The 17,241-nt window shown below is 33.8% G+C and overlaps 1 protein-coding gene and 1 long non-coding RNA gene across 4 annotated transcripts in view; both read left to right on the top strand.

The window, feature by feature from the left end:
• Positions 1-17,241, top strand: part of LOC127171989 (uncharacterized) — a 121,779-nt gene that overhangs the window by 61,821 nt on the left and 42,717 nt on the right. The gene's annotated exons all lie outside the window — the stretch shown is intronic.
• Positions 1-17,241, top strand: part of LOC127171982 (rab GTPase-activating protein 1) — a 112,215-nt gene that overhangs the window by 68,527 nt on the left and 26,447 nt on the right. For all 3 annotated transcript variants that reach the window (XM_051120981.1, XM_051120980.1, XM_051120982.1), the window contains one exon: positions 14,563-14,676. In XM_051120981.1, the coding sequence (XP_050976938.1) occupies positions 14,563-14,676 (114 nt within the window). The remainder of the gene's footprint in view (positions 1-14,562; positions 14,677-17,241) is intronic.

Below are 17,241 nucleotides of genomic sequence, written 5' to 3'. Positions count from 1 at the left end.
TTTATAAACTTTTTTTTTTTTTTTTTTTTTTTTTAACTTAGAACATTCATTAATTCATATGAATCAGCTCAGACTGTTTTAGTGAATCGATTAAAAGCTGATTCAGCAATTCATTTGTGGTTATTCCCACATTGCATTTAATTTTTCTGTATATATACACAAGGATAATTTAGTTCATTTAAATGAAAATGATTAATTATCACTCTTCCTTGTGTTTGATTAGTGAAAAACATGATTGCTTAAAATATAAATAAAACACTAAAAACAATATAGAAATATGACAACATAAATAAAATACTAAAAACAATTATTTTAGTGTTTGATTTCATACACTGAACATTTTGAGTCTACTTGGTTACAGTTTGAAATGATCGAGATGATTGAAATTATGAATCTGGGGACGGATTCATGAACATCGAAGATGAAAATTCTTAAGATAAACTCCATGAAGTTTGTAAGAATGTTTTTAAATGCAGTTCTTGAAACATTCTTAATAAGTTCTCAAATATGTTTTTAAGAACATCTTTTTTTTCTTAAGAAGAAAATGACAGTCTTTATTTTAGTGAACACATGGCTGAAGACTGCAAGACTTACTGATAAACTCGCTTCAAGGATCGTCTTTTGCGCTTCTTGCAGATTAGCCTACCCTAATAATCATAATAACCACACAGACTATTTTCATTGTGAGCAGCTAAACTGGCGCTCAGCTTCACATTTTTAATGCGGTTTGTGTGTCTGCGCTGCTACAGTAAACATGTCTTGCGCATTCATATGCATTGAACATTGCCAAAGATTGCGTATTTATAGGCTAAAATTAAAAACATTCAATTAAAGCTCTCTATCTGACTGTTTTTGTAGAGTTGCTGCTGAGTTTTGCAGTCAGCAAAAAGTAGCGTCATACATAGGACGCCATACATACATACATGACATGATTGTTTACATTACTCCCTATTAATAGTCCTCCTATGTATTATATGTAGGTAATAGTGTTGTAATGTTTAAATATAAAAATTAATTTCCACTTTTCAGTTAGTTGTGTCAACAAAAATGATTATGTAGTCCCAACACATAATGATTAAGCTAAATTATTATTATTATTATTTATTTATTTATTTATTTATTTATTTTTTTTTTTTTCAAATTTAAGTGGACTGAACATAATGGAAATAAGTTAGGTAAGAACATTTCAAGAATTTAGTTGTTTATGCTCATTTTAAGTAATTTGAACAAACAATAAAATATTTTTTTGAGTGATATTGGTGGTAATGGGAAGACTAATTAAAAAAAAAAAAAACGTAATTAAACAACTTACACATTTAGATATACCCACTTTGTTGCATCAAAACAAGACTTAAAGGAGAAGTTCACTTCCAGAACGAGAATATACAGATAATTTACTCACCCACTTGTCATCCAAGATGTTCGTGTTTTTCTTCCAAAATGCAGTTTAAATGCAGCTTCAAATGGCTCTAAATGATCCCAGCCGAGGAAGAAGGGTCTTGTCTAGTGAAACGATTGGTTATTTTCTAAACAAATTGACAATTTATATACTTTTTAACTTCAAACGTTGGTCTTGTCTAAGTCTACGTGAACTCCTTTTTTTTCCAGTTCAATATGGTCAACACAGTTAGGGTATGTCGAAAAACTCCCATCTCATTTCTTCCCCAACTTTAAAATTGTCCTATATCGCAGCAGAAGTACCTTCCCAGTGTTTACAAAGTAAACATGCAAAGAATATCAAACGCCCTTTACAAAAAAAAGGTAAAACTGCGATGTAGGACAATTTTGACATTGAGGAAGAAAACAAGTCGGGAGTTTTTCGACCTTCCCTAACTGTATTGACTAGACGAGACAAGGTGAGCATTTGAGGTCAAAAACTATATAAATCATCAGTTTGTTTAAAAAATGACTGATTGTTTCTCAAGATAAGACTCTTCTTCCTTGGCTAGGATTGTTTAGAGCCATTTGAAGCCGCGTTTAAACTACATTTTGGAAGTTCAAACTCGGGGGCACCATTGAAGTCCATTATATGGAGAGAAATTCTGGAATGTTTTCCTCAAGAAACATAATTTCTTTATGACTGAAGAAAGAAAGACATGAACATCTTGGATGACAAGGGGGTGAGTACATTAACTGTAAATTTTTGTTCTGGAAGCGGACTTCTCCTTTAAAATGCATCTGTGGGTGTTTTTAGAGCATTTTAAGTGATCTTGTTAAAATTGAAAGTAAATCTCTGTCTGTGAGCAATAGTTACCAAGCTTTGATAACTGATGATCTACAAATGAAAAAAAAAAAAAAAGTTAAAAGTTAACAATTAACAAAACAGTTAACAAAAAAATAGCTGAACATAAGCTCACAAATAAAATGTTTACTGCCTTGAGTTATTATTTTGGAATAAATTTAAAATGCTTTAAAACACTGATTTGATGACATTCAAACTTAGCTTTAATAAATAGAGTATTGATTTAAAAAAAAAAAAAAAACTCTGTGAACTTTGCCTCCTCGTTTCAGATCACCACTGGTATATGTGTGTATAAAATATCGTCGGAGAGCTGAAAAATATGTTCGTTGTAACACCGTGTCCTAACTTGGTTTCCACAATGACTGTTTACATAATATAGTGTACAATTGAGTCTCATTAAAGCTTTCTTTAGTCACTAATGTATTGTAACAGACCCTGGAGAGCACTGGCTCTCCCCGACATGTGCCCAGTGGGTGATATGTTGAAGGGAAGAGGATGTGGACCCTCCCTGCCTCCCTCTTAGTGAGGGAGTGATTGGACTACAGTGAACCCACCAACTCACCACCCACCCTCAGTTTCTCACTCTCTTTCATCAAGCTCACTACACTTTTTATAATCAGCCTCCCCCAAGAAAAACAAAATGCCATTTTCGCCCATTGTTGCCTATCAGAAAAAACGACCATAAACAATGGTCAGGAAAAAAAGTACAGTGCTTCCTGCGGAAGCAGCACACACACAATCTCACCATCGCATTTGAAACACAACACAAGTTATGTTTTGAGCTCCGCGCTCACGCAAAATGTTCACACACATCCCCTTTTAAACAGTCTTACGTCACCATGATTTTCTTAGCACTTGTCCAAGTTTAGGGTGACTTTTTCTAATATTGGCAGAACTTAAATATGGCTCCTTATCTGAAACATCAGGTACTGTGTCTACCCAGCAAACCCTGAACCTGTTCAGACTTCCTCCTTGTGGAGTTTGAGGACGGAGGGTGAGAAGGAGAGTCTTGGAAAACCTTCGGAAAGAAAAAACATGGCTTTTTTTCTTTGGCTTCATCCATTAATTCTTTGTTTATTATTCATCTTTTCCTGTCATTCTTTGAATTCTTGCTTTTCTTTAATTTCTCTTGTTCGTTTTCATGGAAATGCTTGAGAGGAAGAAATTTGTGCCTCTTGAAGTGAAGACCTGATGCTTGGTTCCTGCTCATATCCTTGTGTTTTGGAGTACCACCTTTTAAAGACCACTTTTGGGTTAATGACATGATTCTGTTTTGTTTATTTTACCAGCAATACCAGCAATAAACCAATGATTCATTTTATGTTTATTTTTTATTTTATTTTATTTATTTTTTTAATTACCTTTTTGGTTTTGGAATTGTTTAAAAATAATTATTAAGATCTGTAAACTGTAAAATCTGTAAAAAATCTGTTACGGTGTAGGGAAAATGTTAGTGCAAATGTTAGTTTTCGTTTAATTCTTAAACCACATGACATTTTCAGTGTCATAATTTTTATTTTATTATTTTATTTTATTTAAAAAAAAATACCTTTAATTAAAATATATACCTATGAAAACAATGATTAAGATTTGTAAACTCATCTAATTATGGTGTAGGGAAAATGTTAGTTTTCTTTTAATCCTTAAACCATATGACATTTTCAGAGTTGTCATTTTTATTTTATTTTTTATTTTATTTTATTTTTTTTATTTTATTTTATTTATTTTTTTTTTTTTTTTTACATTTACCTTAAAATATATACCTAAATTTGTTTTTGAAAATTATGATTAAGATCTGTAAACTCATCTATTTAATGTAGGGAAAATGTAGGGAAAACCACATGACATTTTCAGAGTCATCATTTTTATTTTATTTTTTAGTTTAATTTAATTTTATTATTTTATTTTATTTAATAATCTTTTAATCCTTAAACCACATGCCATTTTCAGAGTCATCATTTTTATTTTATTTTATTTTTAACATTTACCTTAAAATATAAAAAATATATATATATATATATATATATATATATATATATACATATATTTTTATATGTAATTTTTTAAATAAAATAAAATTTATCATTTTATTTTATTTTATTTTATTTTATTGAAAATGTTATCAAAACCATTTGACTACTTGGAAAATTTTTTTTAAATTTCTTGGGATATGGATTGTAAAGCTTTTTTTAATTTGTGCATTTGTCTTTGACACCTTTAAGTAGTTACGGTCACCTAAATTAGACATTAGCTTGGGACATTTAGTCCTTCAGTTCAGACCTGCTTTCCTTCCCAGCAGTTGATTTCTCTAATCTAAGGCTAAACACCTCGTATCAGCTTGTATTCTGAGCCCGATCTGATCTTCCTCAGAGACGTGCTTTAGTTCAGGTGCGGTCTAGTCAGACTGGTTCGATTATGCTCTCATCTCAGACTGACCTATTTTTAGCTCCTTCTAGTCCACTGGATTCAACAAAGCCCTCTGCTAGTTTCTTCTCAGACCCTTTTCCATTCTCTTCTCATCTTGCAGGCCGGTGCTGGTGTGAGCAGTGGGTCAGTCTGCCTCATGTTCGGCCTGAGTTTGCGTAGCTGCTGAGCTCGTCAGCTGAGCTGCTGGCTGCAGATGCATTATTTAGTGGCTCCTCTCTTCCACATAAACATAGCATCAATTATAGAAAGAGAGGGTAATTAATCTTTGAAAAGGGGTATGCTTACTAAGGCAGGAATCTGCTGTTAGCGCAAATGCGTGGGAGCACGCCTGCACGCGTGCGTGCCGGTCTGTTTAGCGTTTCTTTGGAAAACAGATGTTCTCTGAAGGTTATTTCGTAGGCTTTAGACTTGATATCGTTGTTAGCAGGTGACAATTGACTTGTATTACATGTGGGATGGTGTGAATTAGGTAGGTTAGAAGCCTAAATCTACAACCCCTACGGCGACTTTTCTGTGAGAGTTAGAAGAGAGACTGGAAAATTGGTGACGGAAGGAATGAAACAATGCGATGAATGCAAAAGACATATTCCTTTGCTTCCATCGCCTTGTTCCATTCCTTCCGTCATCATTTTTTCAGAAAGATGGAAGAAAGGCAGAACGTGACGACTGATATTAATCATGCTTTTTGGAGAAGAATGTAGCCTTGTGCTGGAAAGCGGATGAATAAAACATGGTGTCCTGAATTCAGATTGAACCCTGCGGTCCAGACGTACATACCCATAGAGAGTTGGGGAAACTAGAGGAGATTCCTCATCGCTGCCAGGATAAAAGCTTTTCCTCTGAAAAGTCAAGGGAGGCAGTGCCTCAAATAGTGGATGAGAAAAAATTTGTAGTACAAAAATAAAACAGTGCCAATATTACAATGTGTTAGTGTATAAATCTCACCTCTCTTGAGTCCATTAAGTTTTAACAGACCCCCTAAAGCGTGCGGTGAGTTTGGTGGGGGGTAATTGAGAATGCATAGAGGAAAGTCTTGTGAGAGGAGGCAATTGGATATGATGGGTTATGATCAGCTGTGATTGGTTCATGCAGTAAATCCCGCCTCTTTTGTTCATGTGTGTTCACGAATCAGGCTGAATGAACAATATAATGGCATTAATGTGAAAACTAATTAAAAAAATAAAGTAAACAATACAGTTGAAGACAGAAGTTTACATACACCCTGCAGAATAAGAGGCATCATTCAAACTACATGTTATTTTGTTTATTTAGTACTGACCTAAAAAAGATATTTCACATCTAAGATGTAGTTAATGGGAGAAAATAACAGTTGAATTTATAAAAATGACCCTGTTCAAAGTTTACATACGCTTGATTCTTAATACTGTGTTGTTGCCTGATTGATCCACAGCTGTGTTTTTTTTGTTTAGTGACAGTTGATCGTGCCCCTTGTTTGTCCTGAACAGTTAAACTGCCTGCTTTTCTTCAGAAAAATCCTTCAGGTCCCACAAATACTTTGATTTTCCCGCATTTCTGTGTGTTTTTACCCTTTCCAGCAATGACTGTATGACTTTGAGATCCATCTTTTCACACTGAGGACAACTGAGGGACTCATAAGCAACTATTACAGAAGGTTAAAACGCTCACTGATGCTCCAGAAGGAAGCACAATGCATTAAGAGCCGGGGGTATAAACTTTTGAACAGAATGAAGATGTGTACATCTTTCTTATTTTGCCTAAATATCATATTTTTTCATTTAGTACTGCCCTTCAAAAGCTATAGACGATACCTACATGTTCTCCAGAAGGCCAAATAAGTTAAATTTACCCTGATCTTCAAATTCAAAAAGTTTTTACTTCCTGGCTCTTAATGCATCGTGTTTCCTTCTGAAGCCTCAGTGAGCATTTCAACCTTCTGTAATAGTTGCATATGAGTCCCTCAGTTGTCCTCAGTGTGAAAAGATGGATCTCAAATATAACACAGTCATTGTTGGAAAGGGTTCAAATGCACAAAAATGCTGAAAAACCAAAGAATTTGTGGGACCTTAAGGCTTTTTCTGAAGAACAGTGAGCAATTTAACTATTCAGGACTCATGATCAACTGTCACTAAACAAAAAAACACAGCCACGGATCATTCAGGCAACAACACAGTATTAAGAAAAGTGTATGTAAACTTTTATAAATTTAACTATTATTTTCTCTCGTGGACTAACATCTTTTATGTGTAATATCTTATTCAGGTCAGTACTAAATAAAAAAATATTAACATGCATTTTGTATGATCCCTCTTATTTTGGTAAAATAATTAACATTTTGCAGATTCTGCAAGGTGTATGTAAACTTTTGACTTCAACTGTACATGATCTATGGGAGTTTTAATGAGTAATCAGCATGGTGACATTTAAAGTAAATCTCTGTGTCTATGACAAGTATTTACAAGCTTTGATGATCCAAAAAAAATCAAAAATACTTAAGTTAACTATTAAAACGAATAGCTGAACATAGGTTCTCAAAGAAATATAATGTTTAAATTGTTACTGCCTTGAGCTATTCTTTTGGAATAAATGTAAAATGCTTAAAACACTAACTTGATGAGATTCACACTTGGCTTTAATAAACAGAATATTGATTACATTGTTAATATAAAAAACATTGTTTTCTTCTTCTTCTTCTTTTTATGATAGTGTAAGTAATGTTTATTTAACCAAGAAAGGGACATGAATTTACATTTGAAGATAAAAAAAAAAACAACAACTTTAAAGACTTTGCCTCCTCATTTCAGAACACCACAGCACACCACTGATGTGTATGTGTGTTAGACACACAGTAATGAGTCATTACTCTTCTCCTCTTGCATCTCTGATATTACAAAGCACATTTAATAATCACTTAAATTATGATAGATTGTTCAGAATGCTACTCACTTAAAGGGATAGTTCACCCAAAACTATTTACTTACCCTCAAGCTCTTCCAAATTATGAGTATCTCACTATACCACTAATCATATCCACTATTCTGGAAATTCATACAGTACCTTTGCTGTATATTATATGTAATAACTGACAGGGATGATGCAATATTTTGTAATATTGTCTTTTAAAATGGCAAAAGAAAGACACAGTGGTTTGCCCTCAAGCTTCCAAATAGATGTTTGTGTAATCTATTATTAGAGTTTTGTGACATACGCTGCAAAGCTGTACAGTAACTTTCAAACAATTTTGTGTATTTGCTACATTGTAAGGATGGGACACATCATCTGACTAGTTGAACTACCTTATGTAGGTTATTGTTTATAGCTATTTTTCTGTATTTATGCTTTAGAGCAGTGGTTCTCAAACTTTTTATATCAAGTACCACCTCAGAAAATATTTGGCTCTCCAAGTACCACCATATTGACCAGCATTAAAATACAGTAGCGTAGTAGGCCGGACTATTTAGCTAAATCGTTGCAGATTTCAAAAGCAAGGTAGTTTTATTCCTAATAAGAATATTTATTGTCAGACACTTTAACATTGTAAACACACAGTTTGAGCATTAACACTGCACAGTGCGTACAAACAGGTAAATAAAAAAACTAAAATGTGTTGTACCTAAAAGTTAAATAAAACATGAACTGTACATATAAATGTACAAATAATATATAATAAAAAATAAAAACTTCACTCAAATAAAGATTAAATTAAGTTGTATTGTTTTAACATTAATTTATATTTAATTTAGTGATTCCTTTACGTACCACTAGAGGTACTTGTACCACAATTTGAGAACCACTGCTTTAGAGTATACATTTAACGGCAGTTATTAATGTTGCAATGCTGCTTTTATGGCATCTATTGTAAAAAGGTCTTATCCAAATAAAATATTTGATGTAAAATGCTGAAATTTAAAGTTGTTAAAGTAGTATATGTAGAAGTGTATTGGGTAACACTTTACAATAAGGTTCATTAGTTAACATAGGTCTGGGCGATATGGGTAAAAAAAATGATCACAATCATTTTTTTTTTTTAGTTTCAATGTCAAATCTGTCAGATTTTTGCTCCAAAGTGAAAGTTGTAGAAACTAGACCATTAATTTTCCTTAAAATAAATATCTAAATAGAAAAATTAATTTCTGCATGTTCTAACGAGTTATATTGTTTCAAATTAAGAAACATGGTTGGGTTGTCTGATAATGATAATGATGATACTAATAATACTACTACTAATAATAATATCCCTTTTTTTGTCTCTTAGAAATGCATGTTTGATAGTAGCTTGAGAATGCAGAGGTAAATTTTAGGTCATTATGAATCAGTAACATCTGTAAAAATTGTAGCAACCTCAGTTTTATATGGTTAAATTTATTCTGACCCAGTTTTTTTTTTTTTTTTTTTTTTAAATTAGCATTGGTCTCCCATAGTAGCAAGCATACATTTTAAATCATGATAAACAGTTAAAACCACACATAATTGTACCTCAATACCATGGTAAAAATATAAGTACATGGTTTTATAGGTAGCCTATTTGTATTAAAAATGGTAGTCTAAAAACATTCAGTATAAATGCACACATGCTACAGCTTAATCACAAATACATACATACTAGAATTATATACCATTACTCCTGTAATAAATTGCTGCCACAATACCATGGTGCAGTGAGTATTACTACAGTAAATCCATGGTAAATGATGACGATGTGTAGACTGAAAAGTCTGCTGACTGTGGCGTTGCACACCGTTTTAAACTAGTTCATTGCTGAATTCAAGTGTTTCACACTGGACCTCACAGCGCTGTTTAGTGCTTGCATTACAGAGCCGTTCACATATCGCATCTTTTCGCGTTCATAACGAAAGCGCTCGGTTTTTCCAGGCGCGTCCGCGCCGCATCGAGATAATAAATCTTCTTCTCCAGTGAGCTCGCGAAGCATGGCAGTTTGAACTTTGGTCCGAGCGGATAAACGGTCCATGTGGTGCAATTCAAATGAGTCGCGCTGTTTCGTTCTGCTTTTGGCATATAAAAATTATATCGAACATTTATTGAACTCTTCATACAATTTTATCAAAGAAAATTATATTGCGATAATTATCGTTATCGAATTATCGCCCAGCCCTAAGTTAACATGAACTAAGGATGATCAGTCTTTCTGCAGCATTTAATAATCTTAGTTAATGTTAAGTTCAGCATTTATTAATGCATTATTAAAATCGCAAGTTGTTTGTTAACATCAGTTAATGCACTGTAAACTAACATGAACTAACAATGAACAACTGTATTTTTATTAACTAAAGTTAGATGAATAAATAGTGTATTGTTACCGTCTTTTTCCTGGCTAAGATACATTACAAAAAATGAACCATTGATCAGAAACATTGTGAATGAGCAAAACTCAGTCTTTTGATTTCAAAATGAGTTGTAAATTGAATTGATTTACTATTAACCCAAAAATTTGCATCTCTATCGAAGGGCTTTTTTAAGACTAATTCATTAACTAGTTTAAGGATGACTTGAGTTGAACAGTAACACAATATTTTTCTATATAACATGAACAGAAATAAACACAGAGCATCACATTGCGCTTTGTTTATGACTCTTAGTTTTGAGAGCAAAATTTAGCATCCAGAGTAATTGAATTCAGCATTTTTGTGCTATCACGAGCTGGCTTTGATGTAATGGCTGCAATAATGGATGGGGGGAAAATAAAGTGGCTGGTTTTGCAGTGTGACAGAAATAGGAACGGCTGTCCGTCAACAGTTTGCAGCTCCAGGCACTCACACTTTGTTTATTAAGGGAGCGAACTAGTTTAATGTGATCTAGTTTTTTTTTTTTTTGCATCTGGCTATCTAGAGAGTTGTTGTTGTTCTGAAAACTTTACATGGTGAACACATTACACAAATGTTAGCAGTTTCTGAGCAGTAGGTTTAAGGGATTGTGCAGAGATGTTCAATTTCTTCTGCTTGCACTAAACAATTTTCTGAGAATATGCAAAAACTTCTGAATTAAAAAAACAGGTTTATTGTTTGCATATGTGGCGTTGTTATGGCATCTACCAGCAAGAACTAACTGTCAAAACTAACCAGCTAAACCTGTATGATTTTCTTTCTTCTGTTGAACACAAAAGAAGACATTTTGAAGAATGCTGACCAAACATTGTTTAAACTAGAACATTTGCTTTCTTCAGTTACACGTCATCCTTTTAACAACATCCTAAATAATTCAGATCCTCAGGAACTTACAGTACAATCCCAAGTAGCCTGTTTAAATTAAATAGATTGAAATTGGATCGCAATGAACTCCAGTGGAGTGGTAATGTAACATCTCCTCCAGAGTGTGTGGCTCCCTGTCTGTCTTTTGCTTTCAGTATCATCCCCATGGCACCCCCCACAGGATTTGTCATGACATTTTACATGTTTTTTTCACTTTTGTGATGGTGCTCTTGGATCGATTGCGTTGAGTGTCTTTCTCTGAGTGGCTTTAATTGGCTGATAAAGCCGGTGAAAGATAACAGTCCTCTGCTCTTCTGTGGAGTCGCATCTACAAGCTTACACTTTAGATGTTTGTTCCAAATGCTTGAACAAATTTGTGAGTTTCATCTGTGTTTCTGAAAGACTGTACCATAAATTTGTCCTATGGTGTGACATAGCAAAAAACTCTCAATAATATATAAATATCATGAGAGAGATTTATTTTTTTTTGCTCAACACTTATTTTCATATAGTGTCATTTATTTAATTTGAAAGTATAATCAACGTCATTTTTCCCCATGACTTGTTGGACAATTTTTAAACTTTGACAAGACAAACTTTGCTGTCATCTGTTCAAAACTACTGAAAATTATACTATTTTAAGATGAGAGATATTTCTGTCTCCTCTATTGCAATACTCAACTGGTTTTTTTTTTTTAAGATATTTTGAGATAAAAACAAATCTGTGGTTCTTTTATGTGTGTCACACCAATAGGACATTGTCACACTAAAGGACAGAACATACTCTGCAGAAATGGTAGTTATTAAAATATATATTTTTTTCCAAAATAATTTTCATCAACAAAACTCCTTCTAGCCCCCCTGCTGCATGTGCGACACAGCTAAATATAATTGATATTTGTGATACAGCAAAATATTATTGATATATGATTGAAACTATATTTATTAAGATGTGAATGAATTTTTAAAAAACTATATAGCTACTCTTTTTACGGCATGGTTGTGATTATTTTCTTTTTTTTTTGCTTCGTCCTCTTAAGATCTCTTCCCTTCTGGTGGATCCATGTTAATTTTTTTGTCTATATTTCTGTATCGTCTCTCTTTCACTAATTGCTCTGCCTCAATTCTTTCAGTTTCAAATGCAAAGTATGACATTTTATACTTATTTTCATGACACTAACAGTACAAGCTTTCTGCAAAAACATCAGAACATAGTTTAAGTAATATAATTATTACATTTAAGAGCACTGAAAATGATCCAAAAAGAATAAAAAGGAGTTAAACAAATCTTATTTAATTATTTAAAATGCTTTTTAAAGAGATCTTGTCCGCGTCACACCAGAGGACATTTTCTCTCACACCATAGGACGTTTCAGCATTTTGTGTCAATTAATGTCCTTGCTATTTCAAGCTAACCTGTCATTAGCGGTCTGCAAGACAAATTTGCATAATTTTCCATGATTATGTAGTTTAACATACAGTTTTTAATTAAAAAATATAATTTAGGGGTGTCGCACCAAAGGACAACAAAATGTATCACTTTTATAGTGGTTCCAAAAAAGTTAAATATTTGAACAATTCTGAGACAAAAATGGACCATGTGCACGTCATGGGCTTGACAAGGGACTTCAGTAACATGATCATGAATGGGGTCCTTTAACTAATAAATTTTAAAATCGGCATATGGTGTCACACCACAGGACATGGTTTTCAGAGACAAAAAGTTTCTACACTTTCAAAAATATGAAAAAAAATGATTGCCATTTTCTAAAATGGACACTTGTACAATTATGCCGGAGGTATTTTTTTAGAACATTTTTATGGTTTTCATTTTAGTTTATAAAAGTTGTAATTTATTGAACCATGCTTGAGACAGTCACATCATGGGACAATTTTGGCATTTGGCCCCAAAAAAAAAAAAAAAAAATCGAATAACACTGCAGCTTTTATAATAACAGGTCCATGCAGGACAAAAAAAATGTTTAATAATTTACAGCATTTTAAGTAACGACAATGTTAATTATATTCATTTTTATCTTGTGGGACAGTGAAAATGCCATGTCACTTCAACAACCCACATACATGTCCACCCCAGGCTGTCCACATTGCTTTGTGGGGGTGAGAACATCCTATTCCAGTGGACAGATCTTGTTGCACTATGTGTGCTTGTCCTTTAACGTGTCCTAGTGCCCCCTAGTGGACAGGAGTCAAATGTGCTTTATTTATCAATATACAATGCGAATGGCGGCCCGCTTTACACAACAGCATTGGCTCAACCATAGTTTAGGATGGATGATTCGTTTGTGCAAAGACAGGATGGGGTTGTCATTATTTTTGCACTTCCGTTTTGTATTGATAGTGGGATGGAAAATCACACACTTTGCCTCTCTACGTTGAATTATATATTGCAATGTAATTTTTAGTGCTGTCAAAATTAATGCCTTAATGCAGGCGATGAATTTTTCCAGTTTATCGGTATTAAAAATGTTTAATGCAGGGTTGGCCACCCTACTCAAAACTGCTGCTTCTGTCTCTTTTTTTCTTAAAAAGAATTGCCTTTATTTAGTTACGGAAGATGAGATTTTGTCAGGCCTTTAACCTTTAAAATGACTTAAAATACATATATAATAGCAATGAGGCAATAGTAATTAGTTGAAACAAAGTATCAAAAGCAAGTAATCATATGGTTTTATTGAACAAAACTGTTAAAATACATAATGTATTATAAACAATGGAGCTAATGTACATCGCACATTATAACAAATGACTGCAGAGGGCATCAACGGCCTGACAAATGTTTTTACACTTTACAGCTCGATCTAATCCTTGTTTAATATTGACTCAACAACATTTAATTCAAATGTCCACTTAATCTTTAATATTTGGCCGCCGCTGTATGATAGAAAAGCTACAGCCACTGTAATTTCTTGAATATGTGGACATCAAAACGTGTAAACTCAGAGTGAGGGTTTAAACTTTTATTTTGAAATTGCAATGAACAGTTAGCATATTGAGAAAGATACCGATGTACTATCTTGTGTACTATCTGATGAAATAGCACACGTTGCGTTCCCAGATGAACGTTATAATAAACCCAAACTTACAACAACATGCAGAGATGGAGTTTGAGACGCTCCACACATGTAATTGGTAACAGTATGAGATCTGAGATGCACATACATAACATACTCGCATGTAAATTATTAAAGCACATATAATAAACCTGCAACGCATGTATTTGTTAAATTGAATAGCAGATTCTTAACATATGCTTTATTATGATTTTTAAATGGGTTTAATATATGGAATGCAGTACTTATTGTATTTTGCAGACTACTCAAGGATTTAAATTTTATTTATTTTTTTGAAGTGAACAAATTAGAAGTTGTTATTTTTTTTTTTAAGTCTAATAATGTTAAAGTTGGTACTTCTCAATTATAATGTAATTTTGAATGGCTGTAGTCATATATATATATATATATTACAAATATACAGTTTTTATGTTGTTTCGACATTGATTTGAAGGTTGAACGTGAAATCATTGCAATATAAGTATATTTAAAACTTTAATGTTAGGTGGGATAAATCGCAAATAATTTTTTTTTAATCGGCTGACAACACTTGTAATTTTATATTTTGGCATTACAGACTGTTAGCTGTGCTGAATGTTAAAATTTCTCTGTTTCTCTTTCTCTTGTCTTTTATTAGGAATCCCCACAGGACAGTGCCATCACTCGTGACATTAACCGTACGTTTCCTGCACACGACTACTTCAAAGACACGGGCGGGGACGGGCAGGACTCTCTCTATAAGATCTGTAAGGTGAGCAGATGACCTGTCTGCCATTTGCCTTCAATTTGTCTGCTCAGCCCAGATTCTGCACTTCTGTTCTGCTCCTGTTCATTAATCATCTTCAGCTCTGCAAAATGAGTTTCCTACCATTAAGAAAAGTTAAATGTGCACTTTTGGACTGCTCCAGTTTCTTTATAAACTTTCATTTTATGGACTTGTTTATAAAAACATTACATGTATAAAGACTCTCTTTTGTATAACGAGTGTCAAAATCTAGGGTAATGATTGGGTGATGGGAAGCAAGGTGGCCAAAGGAAGCATGCACTTGATTAATAGTAATCATTGATGGATGGATAAACTGATATACAGTCATGGCCAAAAATATCGGCACCCTTGCAATTCTGTCAGAAAATGCATAGTTCTTACGTTCGTTTATTTTTATTTTTTTGCATTGGAACAACACAAAAAACAGGGAAGAAAAGTCAAGTCTGATACAATTCCACACAGAACCCAAAAAATGCACTGGACAAAATTATTGGCACCCTTAACTTAATATTTGGTAGCACCCTGTTTGGAAAAAATAACTGAAATCAATCGCTTCCTGCAATTGTTTTAAGTTTAGGCAAACTCCAGTTTTGTTTTTTATGCCTTTGTGTCAGCAGTGGTGTCCTCCTGGACACTGTTGTACACTGTGTCTACAGATCAGCTTGAATTTGTTTGGAAGTTAATTGGGCTTCTTTATCCACCATTCAAACAATCCTTCGTTGTAATTTTTCATTAAGTTTGCTCTTCCGTCCACATTAGGTTAGCTACAGTGCCATGGGCTGTAAATCTCTTGATGATATTGTGGACAGTGGACACAGAAAGATTAAGATCTCTGGAGATGGACTTGTAGCCTTGAGATTGTCCATGTTTTTCCATGTTTTTTTTTCTCTCAAAGCCACAGACAACTCTTTACACTTCTTTCTTTTCTCCATGCTCAGTGTGACACACAGCACAAAGGTTGAGTCAACTTTTCTCCATTTTAACTGGTTGCAGGTGTGATTACTATATTGCCCACACCTGTTACTTGCCACAGGTGTGTCTAAATACAAATTACAGGAGCATCACATGCTTGAAAAGCAATTATTTCTTACCATTTTGACAAGGTGCCAATACTTTTGTCCAGTCCATTTTTGAGTTCTTCTGAGAGAAGTGTTGCATTTTCGGACAGAATTGCAAGATAGATAGATAGATAGATAGAACTTGGTGCAAGTTCAGCTTACTAAATGTTTAATAAGTACAAAACACCCTCAAATCACCTCAAATTTTCACCCTAATTTTCATGAGGTCACTGGGTTTAATGTGAAAGTCACAAATGAGGAGGGGAAAGAGGAGATTGATGGTTGGGTTTCCATCTTTGGGCGTCTCTTAATAATTCACCAGCCCTCTCTCCGACTGTTAGCACCATCATTCATACAGCACTATAGATTTCTCATATTGACCACACTGTGTGATTCAGTTCTCTCAACCCAGAGTTCACAAAGTTTGTTAGCACTACAGTTTGTAATTGTCACAATATTAGCTGACATTCTAACACAGTTTTCAGAGGTATGTAGGTCAGTCTCTAAGTATTCCCTCATTAGGCTTTCGAATCTGATTTACACTTCTGCAAATGTGCCACTGAAGACAGGAAGCTCTAGGTTTGGCTTCAGTTCTCGTGGCGTGTAACCAGTCATGTGCAAGTTTGAATATGTGAAAGCACAAATTAGATTTAATAGCTGAGAGAATGATTCTACCAAGAACGATTCTTGTTAAAGGAGAAGTCCACTTCCAGAACGAAAATTTACAGATAATGTACTCACCCCCTTGTCATCCAAGATGTTCATGTTTTTCTTTCTTCAGTCGTAAAGAAATTGTTTTTTGAGGAAAACTTCTATGGTGCCCTGAGCTTGAACTTCCAAAATGCAGGTTAAATGCAGCTTCAAATGATCCCAAATGCAGTTTTAAATGATCCCAGCCGAGAAAGAATGGTCTTATCTAGCGAAACAATCGGTTATTTTCATAAAAATAATACAATTTAAATACTTTTTAATGTCAAACGCTCATCTCGTCTTACTCTGCCTGAAATTTTTTTTCCAGTTTATGCCAGTTAGTGTATGTCGAAAAACTCCCATCTCATGTTCTCCCTCAACTTTAAAATTGTCCTATATCGCTGTTTTACCTTTTTTGTTAAGGGTGTTTGATCTTCTTTGCATGTTCACGTTACAAAGACTGGGTCTGTACTTCTGCAGTGATGTAGGATGATTTTGAAATGATTTTTGAAGTTGAGGGAGAAAATACAATTGGAGTTTTTCGACATACCCTAACTGTCTTGAACCAGAATAAACAGAATTTTAGGCAGAGCAAGACCAGACGAGTGTTTAAGATTGAAAAGTATTTTAATTTTTTTAATGAAAATAACTGATTGTTTCGCTAGATAAGAGCATTCATCCTCGGCTGGGATCGTTTACAACCGCATTTGGGATCGTTTGAAGCTGCATTTGAACTACATTTTGGAAGTTCAAACTTGGGGGAACCATATCAGTCCATTACATGGAGAAAAATCCTGAAATG

Source organism: Labeo rohita, chromosome 10 (genome assembly GCF_022985175.1).
Source record: "Labeo rohita strain BAU-BD-2019 chromosome 10, IGBB_LRoh.1.0, whole genome shotgun sequence".
NCBI lineage: Eukaryota > Metazoa > Chordata > Actinopteri > Cypriniformes > Cyprinidae > Labeo > Labeo rohita.
Note: the sequence above shows the minus strand (reverse complement) of the source record. Positions and strands in the feature narration are given on the sequence as shown.